The sequence below is a fragment of the Rhinatrema bivittatum genome, chromosome 2 (assembly GCF_901001135.1).
Source record: "Rhinatrema bivittatum chromosome 2, aRhiBiv1.1, whole genome shotgun sequence".
NCBI classification, from domain to species: domain Eukaryota; kingdom Metazoa; phylum Chordata; class Amphibia; order Gymnophiona; family Rhinatrematidae; genus Rhinatrema; species Rhinatrema bivittatum.
The window spans coordinates 811133109-811151980 of record NC_042616.1 but is presented as its reverse complement, the minus strand read 5'-3'; the positions used below and the strand labels follow the sequence as shown (position 1 = coordinate 811151980).

At 45.2% G+C, this 18872-nt stretch overlaps 1 protein-coding gene across 3 annotated transcripts in view; it reads left to right on the top strand.

Moving 5' to 3' along the window:
* Positions 1–18872, top strand: part of LOC115085798 (unconventional myosin-XV-like) — a 124806-nt gene that overhangs the window by 17258 nt on the left and 88676 nt on the right. For all 3 annotated transcript variants that reach the window (XM_029592222.1, XM_029592221.1, XM_029592224.1), the window contains exon 2: positions 9380–9419. In XM_029592222.1, coding sequence (XP_029448082.1) covers positions 9380–9419 — 40 coding nt within the window. The remainder of the gene's footprint in view (positions 1–9379; positions 9420–18872) is intronic.

Here is an 18872-nt window from a genome sequence, read left to right as displayed (position 1 = left end):
CAAAGGGAGGTCCTACCTGGCTCATCTGTTAGAAATCTTTGGAGGTGTGAATAAACGCGGGAGGAAAGTGAGCCCCTTGAGAGAGTGTTATCTGCATGTTCAGAAGGCTCTGGATAAAGGCCCTCCTGAGAAGAGTCCTCGGGGAAATTAAAAAGGTCATGGGATAGTGGGCAGTGTGTCCGATTGCGGACTGGTAACCAGTTAAAAGAAAAAGGAAAGGGTAGGGCTAAACAGATATCCCAGCGGAGAGAGGTAAATAGTGATGTGCCCCAGGGATCTGTACCCTTTCCAGTGTTGTCTGAACTTATTGGTTAAGGATCTGGAAAAAAAAAAAAAAAGGCCAACCGGTGACCTGATCAGATTTGCAGATGAAACAAAAATATTCAAAGCGGCTAAAAAGACAGGCAGTCTGGGAGGGACTGCAGGAGGACCGTGCCGGACTGGGGAAGCGGGCCATGTGGTTACCAGGCTCCAGCGCCAGGGAACTGTTTGCCTGTCCACCCGCGTCATGCATTGAAATTCAGGGAATTAGTGAAAGCAGGATTGCTTAGCCAGGCCTTTGATAATTCACGATGCGCTAGGTTCTGAAGATATCTCCCCAGCCTACTTGATGCGTACAATAGAATTACCTCGTGCTGGTAAGGTATATACTATGCATTGTTTTTATTTGTCTGTGTAATGTGTCTTACATTTACTATAGCTGTTACTTCTATTTTGTGAACCACTTGGTTTCTTGTTTGATTACAAGAGGTATATTGAATATAATAATTAATAATTAATAATAATAACCGAATGTGGACAAGGACAAAGTGATGCATGTACGGGAAAGGAATCCCCCCAACTACAGGTACACAATGCTGGGTTCTGTGTTAGAGTCACCACCCAGAATAGGACCTTGGAGTCCTTGTGGTCATTACCTTGAAATCCTCAGCTCGGCGGGTGGTGATAGTTGGCAAGAAAGCAAACAGAATGCTGGGGATTATTAGGAAAGGAATGGAGAATAACACAGAGAATATCATAATGCCTCTGTATCACTCCATGGTGTGACCTCATCTTGTGTTCATATATCATACACAAACAGAATGCTGGGGATTATTAGGAAAGGAATGGAGAATAAAACAGAGAATATCATAATGCCTCTGTATCACTCCATGGTGCATCCTCATCTTGTGTTCATATATCATACACAAACAGAATGCTGGGGATTATTAGGAAAGGAATGGAGAATAAAACAGAGAATATCATAATGCCTCTGTATCACTCCATGCTGCGACCTCATCTTGTGTTCATATATCATACACAAACAGAGTGCTGGGGATTATTAGGAAAGGAATGGAGAATAAAACAGAGAATATCATAATGCCTCTGTATCACTCCAATGGTGCATCCTCATCTTGTGTTCATATATCATACACAAACAGAATGCTGGGGATTATTAGGAAAGGAATGGAGAATAAAACAGAGAATATCATAATGCCTCTGTATCACTCCATGGTGCATCCTCATCTTGTGTTCATATATCATACACAAACAGAATGCTGGGGATTATTAGGAAAGGAATGGAGAATAAAACAGAGAATATCATAATGCCTCTATATCACTCCATGGTGTGACCTCATCTTGTGTTCATATATCATACACAAACAGAATGCTGGGGATTATTAGGAAAGGAATGGAGAATAAAACAGAGAATATCATAATGCCTCTGTATCACTCCAATGGTGCATCCTCATCTTGTGTTCATATATCATACACACAGAATGCTGGGGATTATTAGGAAAGGAATGGAGAATAAAACAGAGAATATCATAATGCTTCTGTATCACTCCATGGTGCATCCTCATCTTGTGTTCATATATCATACACAAACAGAATGCTGGGGATTATTAGGAAAGGAATGGAGAATTAAACAGGGAATATCATAATGTCTCTGTATCACTCCATGGTGCATCCTCATCTTGTGTTCATATATCTTACACAAACAGAATGCTGGGGATTATTAGGAAAGGAATGGAGAATAAAACAGAGAATATCATAATGTCTCTGTATCACTCCATGGTGCATCCTCATCTTGTGTTCATATATCATACACACACAGAATGCTGGGGATTATTAGGAAAGGAATGGAGAATAAAACAGAGAATATCATAATGCCTCTGTATCACTCCATGGTGCATCCTCATCTTGTGTTCATATATCATACACACACAGAATGCTGGGGATTATTAGGAAAGGAATGGAGAATAAAACAGAGAATATCATAATGTCTCTGTATCACTCCATGGTGCATCCTCATCTTGTGTTCATATATCATACACACACAGAATGCTGGGGATTATTAGGAAAGGAATGGAGAATAAAACAGAGAATATCATAATGCCTCTGTATCACTCCATGGTGTGACCTCATCTTGTGTTCATATATCATACACAAACAGAATGCTAGGGATTATTAGGAAAGGAATGGAGAATAAAACAGAGAATATCATAATGTCTCTGTATCACTCCATGGTGCATCCTCATCTTGTGTTCATATATCATACACACACAGAATGCTGGGGATTATTAGGAAAGGAATGGAGAATAAAACAGAGAATATCATAATGTCTCTGTATCCCTCCATGATGTGACCTCATCTTGTGTTCATATATCGTACACAAACAGATTGCTGGGGATTATTAGGAAAGGAATGGAGAATAAAACAGAGAATATCATAATGCCTCTGTATCACTCCATGGTGCATCCTCATCTTGTGTTCATATATCATACACACACAGAATGCTGGGGATTATTAGGAAAGGAATGGAGAATAAAACAGAGAATATCATAATGTCTCTGTATCCCTCCATGATGTGACCTCATCTTGTGTTCATATATCATACACAAACAGAATGCTGGGGATTATTAGGAAAGGAATGGAGAATAAAACAGAGAATATCATAATGCCTCTGTATCACTCCATGGTGCGACCTCATCTTGTGTTCATATATCATACACAAACAGAATGCTGGGGATTATTAGGAAAGGAATGGAGAATAAAACAGAGAATATCATAATGCCTCTGTATCACTCCATGGTGCATCCTCATCTTGTGTTCATATATCATACACAAACAGAATGCCGGGGATTATTAGGAAAGGAATGCGGAATAACACAGAGAATATCATAATGCCTCTGTATCACTCCATGGTGCGACCTCATCTTGTGTTCATATATCATACACAAACAATGCTGGGGATTATTAGGAAAGGAATGGAGAATAAAACAGAGAATATCATAATGCCTCTGTAACTCTCCATGGTGCATCCTCATCTTGTGTTCATATATCATACACAAACAGAATGCTGGGGATTATTAGGAAAGGAATGGAGAATAAAACAGAGAATATCATAATGCCTCTGTATCACTCCATGGTGCATCCTCATCTTGTGTTCATATATCATACACAAACAGAATGCTGGGGATTATTAGGAAAGGAATGGAGAATAAAACAGAGAATATCATAATGCCCCTGTATCACTCCATGGTGCATCCTCATCTTGTGTTCATATATCATACACAAACAGAATGCTGGAGATTATTAGGAAAGGAATGGAGAATAAAACAGAGAATATCATAATGCCTCTGTATCACTCCATGGTGCATCCTCATCTTGTGTTCATATATCATACACAAACAGAATGCTGGGGATTATTAGGAAAGGAATGGAGAATAAAACAGAGAATATCATAATGCCTCTGTATCACTCCATGGTGCATCCTCATCTTGTGTTCATATATCATACACAAACAGAATGCTGGAGATTATTAGGAAAGGAATGCGGAATAAAACAGAGAATATCATAATGCCTCTGTATCACTCCATGGTGCGACCTCATCTTGTGTTCATATATCATACACAAACAGAATGCTGGAGATTATTAGGAAAGGAATGCGGAATAAAACAGAGAATATCATAATGCCTCTGTATCACTCCATGGTGCATCCTCATCTTGTGTTCATATATCATACACAAACAGAATGCTGGAGATTATTAGGAAAGGAATGTGGAATAAAACAGAGAATATCATAATGCCTCTGTATCACTCCATGGTGCGACCTCATCTTGTGTTCATATATCATACACAAACAGAATGCTGGAGATTATTAGGAAAGGAATGCGGAATAAAACAGAGAATATCATAATGCCTCTGTATCACTCCATGGTGCATCCTCATCTTGTGTTCATATATCATACACAAACAGAATGCTGGAGATTATTAGGAAAGGAATGCGGAATAAAACAGAGAATATCATAATGCCTCTGTATCACTCCATGGTGCATCCTCATCTTGTGTTCATATATCATACACAAACAGAATGCTGGGGATTATTAGGAAAGGAATGGAGAATAAAACAGAGAATATCATAATGTCTCTGTATCACTCCATGGTGCGACCTCATCTTGTGTTCATATATCATACACAAACAGAATGTTGGGGATTATTAGGAAAGGAATGCGGAATAAAACAGAGACTATCATAATGCCTCTGTATCACTCCATGGTGCATCCTCATCTTGTGTTCATATATCATACACAAACAGAATGCTGGAGATTATTAGGAAAGGAATGCGGAATAAAACAGAGAATATCATAATGCCTCTGTATCACTCCATGGTGCGACCTCATCTTGTGTTCATATATCATACACAAACAGAATGCTGGGAATTATTAGGAAAGGAATGCGGAATAACACAGAGAATATCATAATGCCTCTGTATCACTCCATGGTGCGACCTCATCTTGTGTTCATATATCATACACAAACAGAATGCTGGGAATTATTAGGAAAGGAATGTGGAATAACACAGAGAATATCATAATGCCTCTGTATCACTCCATGGTGCGACCTCATCTTGTGTTCATATATCATACACACACAGAATGCCGGGGATTATTAGGAAAGGAATGGAGAATAAAACAGAGAATATCATAATGCCTCTGTATCACTCCATGGTGCATCCTCATCTTGTGTTCATATATCATACACAAACAGAATGCTGGGTATTATTAGGAAAGGAATGGAGAATAAAACAGAGAATATCATAATGCCTCTGTATCACTCCATGGTGCATCCTCATCTTGTGTTCATATATCATACACAAACAGAATGCTGGAGATTATTAGGAAAGGAATGCGGAATAACACAGAGAATATCATAATGTCTCTGTATCACTCCATGCTGCGACCTCATCTTGTGTTCATATATCATACACAAACACAATGCTGGGGATTATTAGGAAAGGAATGGAGAATAAAACAGAGAATATCATAATGCCTCTGTATCACTCCATGGTCTGACCTCATCTTATGTTCATATATCATACACAAACAGAATGCTGGGGATTATTAGGAAAGGAATGGAGAATAACAGAGAGAATATCATAATGCCTCTGTATCACTCCATGGTGCATCCTCATCTTGTGTTCATATATCATACACAAACAGAATGCTGGAGATTATTAGGAAAGGAATGCGGAATAAAACAGAGAATATCATAATGCCTCTGTATCACTCCATGGTGCGACCTCATCTTGTGTTCATATATCATACACAAACAGAATGCTGGGAATTATTAGGAAAGGAATGCGGAATAACACAGAGAATATCATAATGTCTCTGTATCACTCCATGGTGCGACCTCATCTTGTGTTCATATATCATACACACACAGAATGCCGGGGATTATTAGGAAAGGAATGGAGAATAAAACAGAGAATATCATAATGCCTCTGTATCACTCCATGGTGCATCCTCATCTTGTGTTCATATATCATACACAAACAGAATGCTGGGGATTATTAGGAAAGGAATGGAGAATAAAACAGAGAATATCATAATGCCTCTGTATCACTCCATGGTGCGACCTCATCTTGTGTTCATATATCATACACAAACACAATGCTGGGGATTATTAGGAAAGGAATGGAGAATAAAACAGAGAATATCATAATGCCTCTGTATCACTCCATGGTCTGACCTCATCTTGTGTTCATATATCATACACAAACAGAATGCTGGGGATTATTAGGAAAGGAATGGAGAATAACAGAGAGAATATCATAATGCCTCTGTATCACTCCATGGTGTGACCTCATCTTGTGTTCATATATCATACACAAACAGAATGCTGGGGATTATTAGGAAAGGAATGGAGAATAAAACAGAGAATATCATAATGCCTCTGTATCGCTCCATGGTGTGATCTTGTCTTGTGTTCATATATCATACACAAACAGAATGCTGGGGATTATTAGGAAAGGAATGGAGAATAAAACAGAGAATATCATAATGCCTCTGTATCACTCTATGGTGTGACCTCATCTTGTGTTCATATATCATACACACACAGAATGCCGGGGATTATTAGGAAAGGAATGGAGAATAAAACAGAGAATATCATAATGCCCCTGTATCACTCCATGGTGCGACCTCATCTTGAGTATTGTGTGCAGTTCTGGTCACCACATCTCAAGAAGGAGATAGCAGAATTAGAAAAGGTACAGAGAAGGACAATTAAAATGATAAATGGAATGGAAAAGCTCCCTTAAGAGAAAAGAAGAAATAGTTTAGAGCTTTTCAGCTTAGAGAAATGATGAGGGAGAGGGGATGTGACAGAGATTTATAAAATAATGAGTGGGAGGGAGCAGGTAAATAGGGAATGGGCGTTTACCCTTTCAAACAGTACTAGGATTAGGGGGCATCCCCTGAAACCAGCATGGAGCAGATTTAAAACACATTGGAGAAAGTATTTTATTTTCCATCAATGCACAATTAAGCTGTGGAATTTGTTGCCAGAGGATTTGGCCAAGATTCAGTGGTAGAGCTGGGTTTTTTTTTTTAAAGATCTGCATAAGTTTCTGGAAGGCTGGGCCGTTAATACTTATTAGCTAGTCAATCACAGGGATCAACACCTCTTGCACTCTTGGCCACTGTCAATAGCAGGATGCCTGGCCCCATGGACCATTAGTCTGACTCGGCGTTGCAGTTCTTAGGTTCTTAATTAAAACTTAAAATAGTATGAAAGGACCTCGGGGTCAAAATGAAAATGGATTGGACGTATCCTCACACTTCAGCTTCCAAAGCCTACTTAAAAAACCAAATTTCTGCTGGTTCATTCTCGTCTGTAATTATTGGCTGCTGTATCTCATGTGAAGCAAATAATTGTATTTTATTTCCTGGAGTTTGTACAGTAAACACATTAGTCATTTGCTTCCTTAAAATGGACATGAAACATGAGGAATCTTGAAGGAATAGAGCCTCAAACGATTAATTGGGGTTTTAGTGAGTAAAGTACCTCAAAACTTGCCATGATGTTGAGGGATTTAGGGGCCAGCTGCTTCTACAAACAGATGTTAAAGGGTCCCAGATGAAAGCAAAAAAGATGAATATGTATATAAAGCCCACGAGGAAGTGATCCAAATCTCATGGATAAAATGAGGGGATAGGGTCAAAACCTCAGCAGAAAATCAGGTATGGCATCTAAACCACAGGAAAAATTCATGTGTAGTAATGCAAAAACCCTAAGAAAATGTCTCAGAAAAATATCACTAGAACAGGAAAATTCATAGGACAGGCTTAGAGGGCAATGGAAAGAGAAAGGCAGGTAAAAAAAAAAATACTGTATGCTGGGAAGTGCATTTAGACGAAGGACTGGGCATGGAAACTGGAAACGTATATGTTCCTCTACCCAGGAAAGCAGAGGGCTGCACAGGGGAGAGGGAAATGCTGACTGGTAGAGAGCATGGTGGAACAACCGGGTCAAGCCCCTAAGACGACAAGGCAAGGTCAGCCAGCCAACACGCAGCCGTGGCAGCAGGTACAAGTTTCCCAGCGGGGGCTGCAGGCCGACCTGGCTCGAGTGCACCTCTCCCGCAGGTGCTCAAGCCTGGGGTGAGGGACAGCATTCTCAGTGTGGGAAGGGATCAGGACAAGGGCGCGGTGAGGGCACTCAGGTTTGCGTGGCTGACAGCTGAGAGATGTACAACCTTGGAAAGATCATTAGAGCCTGGGGGCAGCTGCGCGGACTTATTTAGCACAGTGCAGGGGGTTCTCAAGCCAGCCGCTCCACCATGAATACCGTAGGCATGAGCTCGATTTCCACGCCCTGCCTCCGTGGTGGGCAAATTGTTTCATGCATCTCGTTGCGGATACGCCGAAAGCCAGTCTGGCCCGGGCAGTTTGCCCAGCTCTTCCAGGCTAAATAAGGATGCATTCCCCCTGTGGAAGCTTGAATTCTCGTGGCAAACCCCTTCTCGTGCAAGTCTGATTTGGTCTTCTCCCTCGCTGGTTCTCTAGCACAGTGGTCCCCAACCCTGTCCTGGGGGCCCACCAGCTCTCTCATGCATATTCATTGTGGATATCCTGAAAACCCGACTGGCTGGTGGGCCCCCAGGACAGGGTTGGGGACCACTGCTCTAGCAGGCCCCCTCTGCTGCTTCCCTGTCTGTAATCTCTGGCTGTGCTTCTGAAACCCGGAGGATCATCTGCCCCCACCCCCACCCCCTGCAATCCCGCGCAGTCCTCGGGACACCAGCACGTGCAAAGAGCAAGATCAGATTTCAATGCATTTCAGCTAAACTTAAGAGGGGGGGGGAAACGATATGATGGTTGGAAAACGGAAAACAGGAAGCGGAGTTATTTCCGGGTTTGTTTGCTGAACGAACAAAAGAGAAGGCTGGAAAAAGGGCGGCCCCGCCCGATGCCTTCAGAGTACCGCGCGCAGTTTTTATCCCGAAGCCGAGGATAGCAGGCGGAAATGGTGTTCCCCGGGCCACGCGGTCCCCCTGCAAGGCCGGAGCAGCTTTCAGCACCGTGGCCAGCGCTCGGGGTGCAGCCCCGCCTACCACCACCAGCAGCAGCAGCAGCGCCCCCGTGCGGACGCCAGGGCGAAGGGCGACCTCGCAGCCGCCGGCCAGCCCGATCCTTACCAATGTGCCACAGCCTTCATGACAAGTCCTAAGCCAAGCGCCTTCCACAGAGGTTTTAAAGGCAGTCGGGCAAAGCCGTAGCAGCGAAACATCAGTGCCTGCAAGCCGACGGGAAGAGCAGAGCCAGACTTTGCAGCAAATTATCTGACTCACGCCGGCTGTCAAGGGGGGTGGATTTATCCTTTCTGCGCTCTGATGTACTTTCCACAGATAGGAAGTTATAAAGACAGCAAACAAAACCAAGAAAGCACAGGGCAAGTGGCTTCCAGTATAATACTAAATAAGTGTACTGCATCAAGCTTCCCGTTTCAGAATTTCTCTCTTCTATTATACCAGCCTCAATGATCAAGCTTTTCATATTTCATGGACTTGGGTTTATTTTGTTTATTTTTTTTCTTCCTTCTCTCACAGGGACCAGAATATGCTGTCCTTATCAAAGAACCAGAAAACAGTGAGTACCCTATCCCCCCCCCCCCCAAGCACAGCATCCTGCGGGCGAGGGAGGGGGGAGGAGAGCAGAGTAGGGAGAGGCAGCTCCTAATGAAAAGGTTTGCCAACTCGATCTCTCTGCACTGGGCGTTTAAATGCTTAGCGTCCCAAATTATGGAGGCTGCTCCCAGAGCACCAAGAAGCGGAACCCTGGCACCCTGCCCCGGCACTTTCTCACTCCACTTTTTGGCCCAGGCAGAGGGGGGAGATGAGTGGGCGATGTGGGTCTGGATGACGGAGGCATGACTTTTTTTGAAAAGCCTCTTTGAGAGTCAGGCTGATATGGTTTCAGGCGACAAGTTGGTGGGTTTGGCTCCCTTTCTGGTCATAGCAGTGAGAGGAACTGTCAATGATGAGTAGTTCTTAATAAAGGAACGGTAGTAGTTTGTGAAGCCCAAGAAGCGGCACAGAGCTTTCAGGCCTGTAGGTTGGGGCCAATCCTTGATGCTTTCTAATTTCTTATGGTCCCTCTGAAACCCATTTTTAGAAACAATGTAGCCCAGGAAAGGTACAGACTCCTTGTGGAACTTGCACTTCTCTAGTTTTGTGTATAAGTGGTATTCCCGCAGGCGTCTTAGAACTTTCTTGACGTCTAATATCACTAAAATCTAATATCACTAAAAGAATAGGGAAAAGAACCACAAAGACCCGAGTTTTACAGTTCAAAAACACAGACTTTGAGGAAATGGGGAAGTACCTAGAGGAAGAACTAAATGGATGGGAAAATGAGAGAGATGTGGATCAACAGTGGACCAATCTAAAAGGAGCAATCGCCAAGGCAACTGCTCTATATGTTAGAAATGTAAAGAAAAGCAAAAGAAAAATGAAACCTATCTGGTTTTCAAAGGAGGTGGCTGACAAAATTAAAGCTAAAAGAACTGCATACAAGAAATACAAAGATCCCAAAGGGAGGAGCACAAAGAAGAATATTTGTATCAACTGAGGGAGACAAAGAAATTAATCAAGTTGGCAAAAAGTCAAGCAGAAGAGAGGATTGCCAAGGAGATAAAATATGGTGACAAAACATTTTTCAGATACATCAGCGAAAAGAGAAAAGTCCAAAGTGGTATAGTGAAATTGAAAGGTGGAAATGATCAATGTGTGGAGGGAGACGAAGAAATGGCAGAAATATTAAACGAATACTTCAGCTCTGTGTTCACTAAAGAAGACCCTGGAGAAGGACCATCTCTACACAACAAGAAACTGGAGGGAAGCGGAACAGAGGAAAATCCATTTACAGTAGATAATGTATGGGAAGAGCTAAAGAATCTGAAAGTGGACAAAGCCATGGGGCCTGATGGGATTCATCCAAGGATACTGAGGGAGCTCAGAGATGTGCTGGCGGGACCGCTGTGCGACCTGTTCAATAGATCCCTAGAAACGGGAGTGGTGCCGAGTGATTGGAGAAGAGCGGTGGTGGTCCCTCTTCACAAGAGTGGGAACAGAGAGGAGGCTGGTAACTACAGACCAGTTAGCCTCACTTCAGTGGTGGGAAAAGTAATGGAGTCACTGTTGAAAGAGAGAATAGTGAACTATATACAGTCCGGAGAATTGATGGACCAGAGGCAGCATGGATTCACCAGAGGAAGATCCTGTCAGACAAATCTGATTGACTTTTTTGACTGGGTAACCAAGGAATTGGATAGAGGAAGAGCACTCGATATCATATACTTGGATTTCAGCAAAGCTTTTGATACGGTTCCGCACAGGAGACTGGTGAATAAAACGAGAAGCTTGGGAGTGAGTGCCGAGGTGGTGACCTGGATTGCAAATTGGTTGACGGACAGAAGACAACGTGTGATGGTAAATGGAACCTTCTCTGAAGAGAGAGCGGTTTTAAGTGGTGTACCGCAAGGATCGGTGTTGGGACCGGTCCTGTTCAATATCTTTGTGAGCGACATTGCGGACGGGATAGAAGGTAAGGTTTGTCTTTTTGCGGATGACACTAGATCTGCAACAGAGTGGACACGCCGGAAGGAGTGGAGAGAATGAGACGGGATCTAAGGAAACTGGAAGAGTGGTCGAAGATATGGCAGCTGAGATTCAATGCCAAGAAGTGCAAAGTCATGCATATGGGGAGTGGAAATCCGAATGAACTGTATTCGATGGGGGGGGAAAGGCTGATGTGCACGGAGCAGGAGAGGGACCGTGGGGGTGATGGTGTCTAATGATCTGAAGTCGGCGAAACAATGCGACAAGGCGATAGCTAAAGCCAGAAGAATGCTGGGCTGCATAGAGAGAGGAATATCGAGTAAGAAAAGGGAAGTGATTATTCCCTTGTACAGGTCCTTGGTGAGGCCTCACCTGGAGTACTGTGTTCAGTTCTGGAGACCGTACCTTCAAAAAGACAAAGACAAGATGGAGGCGGTACAGAGAAGGGCGACCAGGAAGGTGGAGGATCTTCATCGGATGACGTACGAGGAGAGATTGAAGAATCTAAATATGTACACCCTGGAGGAAAGGAGGAGCAGAGGTGATATGATACAGACTTTCAGATACTTGAAAGGTGTTAATGATCAAAAGACAATGACAAACCTTTTCCGAAGGAAAAAAAATCAGCAGAACCAGGGGTCACGATTTGAAGCTCCAGGGAGGAAGATTCAGAACCAATGTCAGGAAGTATTTCTTCACGGAGAGGGTGGTGGATGCCTGGAATGCCCTTCCGGAGGATGTGGTGAAGACCAGAACTGTGAAGGACTTCAAAGGGGCGTGGGATAAACACTGTGGATCCATAAAGTCAAGAGGCTGCCAATGAAGAGTGGGTGACTCGCCAGAATGATGGCTACTGCCTGGAGTCAATACCCTTATTAAATAAACATACACAGGCTTACGGTGACTCCAACATCGCTCTAAGCTTCAACAGCAAGAGGAAATGTGGAAAAAAGGATTCGCACGCACAAAGTGGGGAGTAGCTGGCTTGTTACGGCGGTTACTACCCCAAACCAAATAAGCCTGATACTTCACTTTCAATGCATATACAGCAAAGTTCTCTGATTCAACGGCAGGGGAGAAGAAAAACTGATACTTCACACATCCAGCAGAGCTCTCTGCTTCAACGGCAGGGGAGAAGAAAAGAGGGTTCGCACTCACAAAGCGGGGAGTAGCTGGCTTGTTACGGCGGTTACTACCCCAAACCAAATGTGCCTGATACTTCACTTTCGATGCACATCCAGCATGGCTCTCTGCTTCAGCGGCATGGGAGAAGACTTATACGTCACGCATATCCAGCATAGCTCCCTGCTTCAACGGCAGGGGAGAAGAAAAACAACCAATAAGGGCTAATAACATAGTCTGGGTAAAACAAATGAGCATGGGTGCAGCTTGCTTGTTGCGGCGGCTACTGCCCCTGACGGATCGGGCTAGATGTTTCACTTGGATGCAGCTCCATCACTGCTCTCTACATTAAGGGTGGGGGTGGAAGGGAAATAGAACCAAGAGCTAGGAGAAACAGATAAGTATGAGAAAAAATGTGTGAAGCTTGCTGGGCAGACTAGATGGGCCATTTGGTCTTCTTTTGCCGTCATTTCTATGTTTCTATGAAGCGTCTTTCTGGCCAGTGCCGCCGAAGACAAAAAAAGCCGCTGTCTTTTCCTCGCTACCCCTTCCGCCTCTGCTCCTCTTCCGCAAAGGCCGCAGGGGGGGCTCGGCACCTGCGGCGGTGCAAGGAGGGCCGGCTTGCTGCAGGCCCCGCCTCCTCTGCTGCCTTCCTCCACCGGCGCACACTGCGCAGGGAGCCCCCCGCTGGAGGGAGGAGAGTGGCGGGGCCTGGAAGCCGGCCCGTCCCCCCCGCTCTGCTGAGGGATCACAGGGAGGGAGAGAGGAGGCACGTGGGGGGTGAGCTGCTAACACTTCCTGGGGCAGGGCGCAGGAAATTTTTAATTATTTTTTTCCAGCCTTATTTGTGCATTTGTGCAGGAGGCTGAGGGGCGAGGCACACATTCACATGGCTGTTCAGAGCTGCCGGTGCACGATTGTCTCCACTACCCCGGAGGCAGCCCCGAACCTGAGCAGAACCCCCCCCCCTCAGGCAGGCTTGCTCCTCTTGCCTTCAGACTGCCGAGAGCAGCTGAGTCAGTGATGCCCCTGCACGTCCTGATTTTTAAGTTGCCCATCAGGGAAAACTCTGAGCCCTCGGGCCAGGAGTTCAGAGAGCAGGCCTGGCCGGTTCCCCCTGTGGAGAATCAGTGGTTGAGGTGGGGGCAGGGGCGGGACCTCCGTGGTGCATAGGTTTTCCTTAGATCAAACTTCCCCCCGATCTCTTCTCACGGGGAACTTTTAACAGCGCTGGCAGGGCCACCGGCCCCCTTCCCAGCAGGACCCCCCCCCCCCATTGCAGCAGGAGGGGCCCAGGCCTCCCTCCTGGGCTCGGCACCAGCCGGTGAGCACTTTTGCCTCAGTGAAAAAAAACAAACCAACTATTTTCCACGTTGATGTTTCATCTCTGTCGCTCGATTCATTTTTACTTTGGTTTTATTTGCAAGAATTTTGTTTGTGGGGCCCGGACCAGGAAAAGCAAAACCCTTAAATGAAACCAGAAACAAAAAAAAAAAAAAAAGAGGGCATGAACCAGAAGACGTTTGTCTCTGGTCCTCAGAAACCCTGCTGCCCGGGCTGAGGAGACCACCCGGGTCAGACTGAGGGCAGAAGAACGGAGAACTGTGACGAGCTCTGCCAAGCTCCGCCCCGGACTCCACCCTCCGTGGGTCACGTGGCTCCTGATCCGATTAAAAGGCGCCGCCGCCCGCAAAGGCTTCCGGATTTCCCTGGGGGCCCCACCTGGCAGGCGGATAGATTTCTGCCCCTCTGCATCGAGTGACAATGGCTCAGGCCGTCTCTCAGGGCCTGCGTGGGGAGACCTGAGCTGGGCTGGAGGAGAAAGAGAAGGGTCCCGGAGACACAGAGCTCACTTTCCAAAGGAGCCCCTCACCGGGCGGATCTTCAGATGAGGGCTTTGAAATGATTTATCTCGCTCTGAACTCCAGCCCACCCAACCATTCCCCAATGGGAAGACAATCTGGGGGTGCTGACAGCCTCTTAATGGCTCAAGAACAGAGGAGGGGGGGGGTGTAAGGTCACATCAGAAACAGCACATTTCCCCCTCCCCTGGCATCAGTACCAGAAGAACCCCCCCCCCCCCCCAAAAAAAAAAAAAAGTCCTTGGAGAAAGAAAGAAAGAGATGACAGTGACCAGGAAATGAGTCCTGCCCCATGCATAACCCTAGTCTGCCTACATGGGATCTATAAAACCCTCAGGGACTTGTGCTGGCCTTGCCAGTGGCAGGATTCAGACAGGGCTCTGCACGTTCCCAGGTTATTATCATACAGACAGACACTAATTAGCAGGGATTGACACCGCTGTGATGCCATCATATCAAGGCCAGGGCGCCAGGGCCCAGGCAGAGCCGCCTGTTTTATTGATGTAATGTGCAACTCCCAGGCTATAAAACCCTCAGCAGGGGTCAGCCAGTTCCACCCATTACAACCCCTCTTATCTTTTGAGGAAGTGGCATCCTGAGCAGGCCAACTTTCTCTCTGCTTTCCGAAGAGCTGAAGGTTTGCATGGTGCCCCCGGAACAAAGTGCAGGAGGTAGAGAGGAAAGCATTAGGAGTGACAGTTTGGCCTCTATAGTGAAAATGAAAGGGGATAAGGATCAATGTGTGGAGAGAGATGATGAATTAGCAGAAATATTAAACACATACTTCAGTTCAGTGTTCACTAAAGAAGACCCTGGAGAAAGGACCATCACATGTTATCAAGACTGTAGAAGGGGGTGGAGCAGATGAAACTCTGTTTACAGAAGAGAATGTATGGGAAGAGCTAAGAAAACAAAGTGGATGAGGCCATGGGGCCTGATGAGGTCCATCCCAGGATACTGAGGGAGCTCAGAGATGAGCTGGCGGGTCCGCTGTGTGACCTGTTCAATAGATCCCTAGAAACAGGAGTGGTGCCGAGTGATTGGAGAAGAGCGGTGGTGGTCCTGCTTCACAAGAGTGAGAGCAGAGAGGAGGCTGGAAACTACAGGCCGGTTAGCATCGCATCACCTCAGTGGTGGGAAAATTAATGGAGACTCTGCTGATGGAAAAGATAGTGAATTATCTACAATCCAGTGGTTGCTTGATCCGAGGCAGCATGGATTCACTAGGGAAAGGTCCTGGCAGACAAATCAGATTGATTTTTTTGATTGGGTGACTAGAGAATTGTATCAGGGAAGAGCGCTTGAAGTGATTTTCTTGGATTTTAGAAAAGCTTTTGATACAGTCCCATATAGAAGACTTGTGAACTCATGGGAGTGGGCGCCAAGGTAGTAGCGTGGATTACAAACTGGTTGACTGACAGGAGACAGCGTGTAATGGTAAATGGAACCTGCTCTGAAGAGAGAACGGTGTCAAGTGGAGTGCCACAGGGACCGGTATTGGGACCGGTTCTGTTCAATATCTTTGTGAGCGACATGGCAGAAGGGATAGAAGGTAAGGTTTGTCTATTTGCGGATGATACTAAGATCTGCAGCAGAGTGGACACGCAGGAAGGAATTGAGAGAATGAAAAGTGATTTAAGAAAACATGAAGAGTGGTCAAAGATTTGGCAGCTGGGATTCAATGCCAAGAAGTGCAGAGTCCTGCATCTGGGGTGCGGCAATCCAAAAGAGCTTTATGTGATGGGCGGTGAAAGACTAATGTGCACGGACTGGGAGAGGGACACCTTGGTGTGATAATGTCTGATGATCTGAAGGCGATAGCTAAAGCCAGAAGAATGCTGGGCTGCACGGAAAGATGAATAACCAGTAAGGAAAAAGAGGTGATCATGCCTTGCACAGGTCCTTGGTGAGGCGTCGCCTGGAATAGTGCGTTCAGTACTGGTGCCCGTATCTCAAAAGGGATAAAATCAGGAAAGAGGCAGTCCAAAGAAGAGCGACCAAAATGGTGAGGGGTCAGCATTGGAAGACTTAGGAGGAGAGGCTGAAGGATCTGAATATGCACACCCTGGAGGAGAGGAGGTGCAGGGGAGATATGATTCAGGCTTCAGATATCTGAAAGGTTTTAATGATGCACAATCAAAAACAAACCTTTTCCGCTGGAAAAAAATTAATAGAACTAGGGGTCATGAAATGAAACTCCAGGGAGGAAGACTCAGAATGAACATCAGGAAATATTTCTTCACAGAGATGGTACTGGATGCCTGGAATGCCCTTCTGGAAGAGGTGGTGAACACCAAAACAGTGAAGGAATTCAAAGGGGCTTGGGATAAACACTGGATCCCTTAAGGCTAGAGCAGTGGTTCTCAACCTTTCTAATGCCGTGACCCCGCAATACAGTTCCTCATGTTGCGGTGACCCCAAACCAAAAAATAATTTTGGTGGCTACTTCAAAACTGTAATTTTGCTACAGTTATGATTCGGAATGTAAATACCTGATATGCATTATGTATTCTCATTGCTACAAATCAAACATAATTATACATTGGGGAACAGTGTGAACTACATCTTATAGTGGTCTCTTATAGTATAAGACCGATGTAGTTCACATTTTTAAATGTATGGTGCTTTGTGTAAGTGTAAGCTGCTTTGTGTACTGTGTAATGATTACACACAAAGCACCTTACACTTTTGTGTGTGTACTGTTTTTACATTATTAACCTTTTTTACACCAGCAGGCTGTCTCGCAGGCTCTCTTGGCTCTCCGCCTCCTAGGCTTCTGTCCTCCGGCGCTTGCTGCGTCCGCCCACTGATGACGTCAGCAAGCGCCAGACACATGTAATGCGCTGCTATGGACTGTGGAGCATTCCCCCCACTTCCCCCGCCCCTTAGGCCCCGGACGGATGATGCAATCACGTCTGCGCATGCGTGCAGGCATTCAGTTTGGAACGCGTATCCATAACGGCGTGCGTTCCAGCTGAATAGCGCTGCTGCAGACGGTAGCGCGACTTCTCAGCGGCTAAAGCCATCAGAAATATGTATTTTCCAATGGCTTTAGGCGACCCCTGTGTTTTGGTCGTTCGACCCCCGCCGGGGTCGCGACCCACAGGTTGAGAACCGCTGGGCTAGAGGATGGGAATGAAGAAAAGAGTGCATGGGGGTAACATTGCTACCCTTAACAATTAAGCCTTGATACTGCTAATGCATCTCCATCACTGGTCTCTGCTTCAAAGGCAGGGGGAAAAGGGGAATTGGATTCAGACAGCAACCAACCAAAGGTCCCCGACTTTTTCTACAATAAAAACTCTACTAGTTCACATGAAACTTTTTCTCAATCTAGAGAAAACAGAAATTATTCTCCTAAACAGAAAGTCCAAGCCTATAAAATTATCATTAAATATAACACAGGATAAAATTGAACCTTCAACACATGCTAGGGACTTAGGAATCATATTAGATAATGAACTAAATATGAAAAAACACATTAGAAATAATGTCAAAGAGGGTTATAACAAACTCATCATGTTAAAACGTTTAAAACCATTGCTTCCTAAAGAGCACTTTCGGACAGTCCTTCATGTCCTATTCATTTTCAAGTCTCGATTATGGTAATGCGTTGCTACTTGGTCTCCCGATGACCACCCTTAGACTTCTGCAACTTCTACAAAATGCAACTGCAAGGTTATTAACTGAAACGAAGAAATTCGACCGTATAACTCCAGTCCTGAATTTTTTACATTGGCTACCCATTAAACAAAGGATAGAATATAAAGTCTTATGCTTTTTACACAAGTCTTTAAATAATGACAAAGTAGAGAGCTTAACCCCATAATTCATCTTTACACACCCCAAAGAAGTTTGAGATCAACGAATCAAGGATTGCTCGTAGTGCTCTATGGGGCAGATTTTTAAAATTATGCGCGGGGGAGTACATTTGTGCGCGCTAGCCGGCGCGCACAAATCAAAATGTGCAGCCAAGCCGCACATTTTACTTTAAGAAATTAGCGCCTACCCAAAGGTAGCGTTAATTTCTGCCGGCACCAGGGAAGTGCACAGAGAAGCAGTAAAAACTGCTTTTCTGTGCACCCTCCGACTTAATATCATGACGATATTAAGTCGGAGGTCCCGAAAGTTAGTAAAAAAAAAAAAAAGATTAAAAAAATTGAAATAGGCCCGCGACTCGCGGGTTGAAAACCGGATGCTCAATTTTGCCGGCGTCCGGTTTCCGAACCCGTGGCTGTCAGCGGGCTCGAGAACCGACGCCGGCAAAATTGAGCGTCGGCTGTCAAACCCGCTGACAGCCGCCGCTCCTGTCCAAAAAGAGGCGCTAGGGACGCGCTAGTGTCCCTAGCGCCTCTTTTACCGCCGGCCCTAATTTAAATAAATTAAATTACTGTATCGCGCGCACAGGAGAGTGTCCTGTGCGCGCGCTGGGAGAGCGGGCGCTCGCCCGCTGTCCCGCGATTTTTACTGTGTCGGCCCGTAAGCCTGATGCTTTTGAT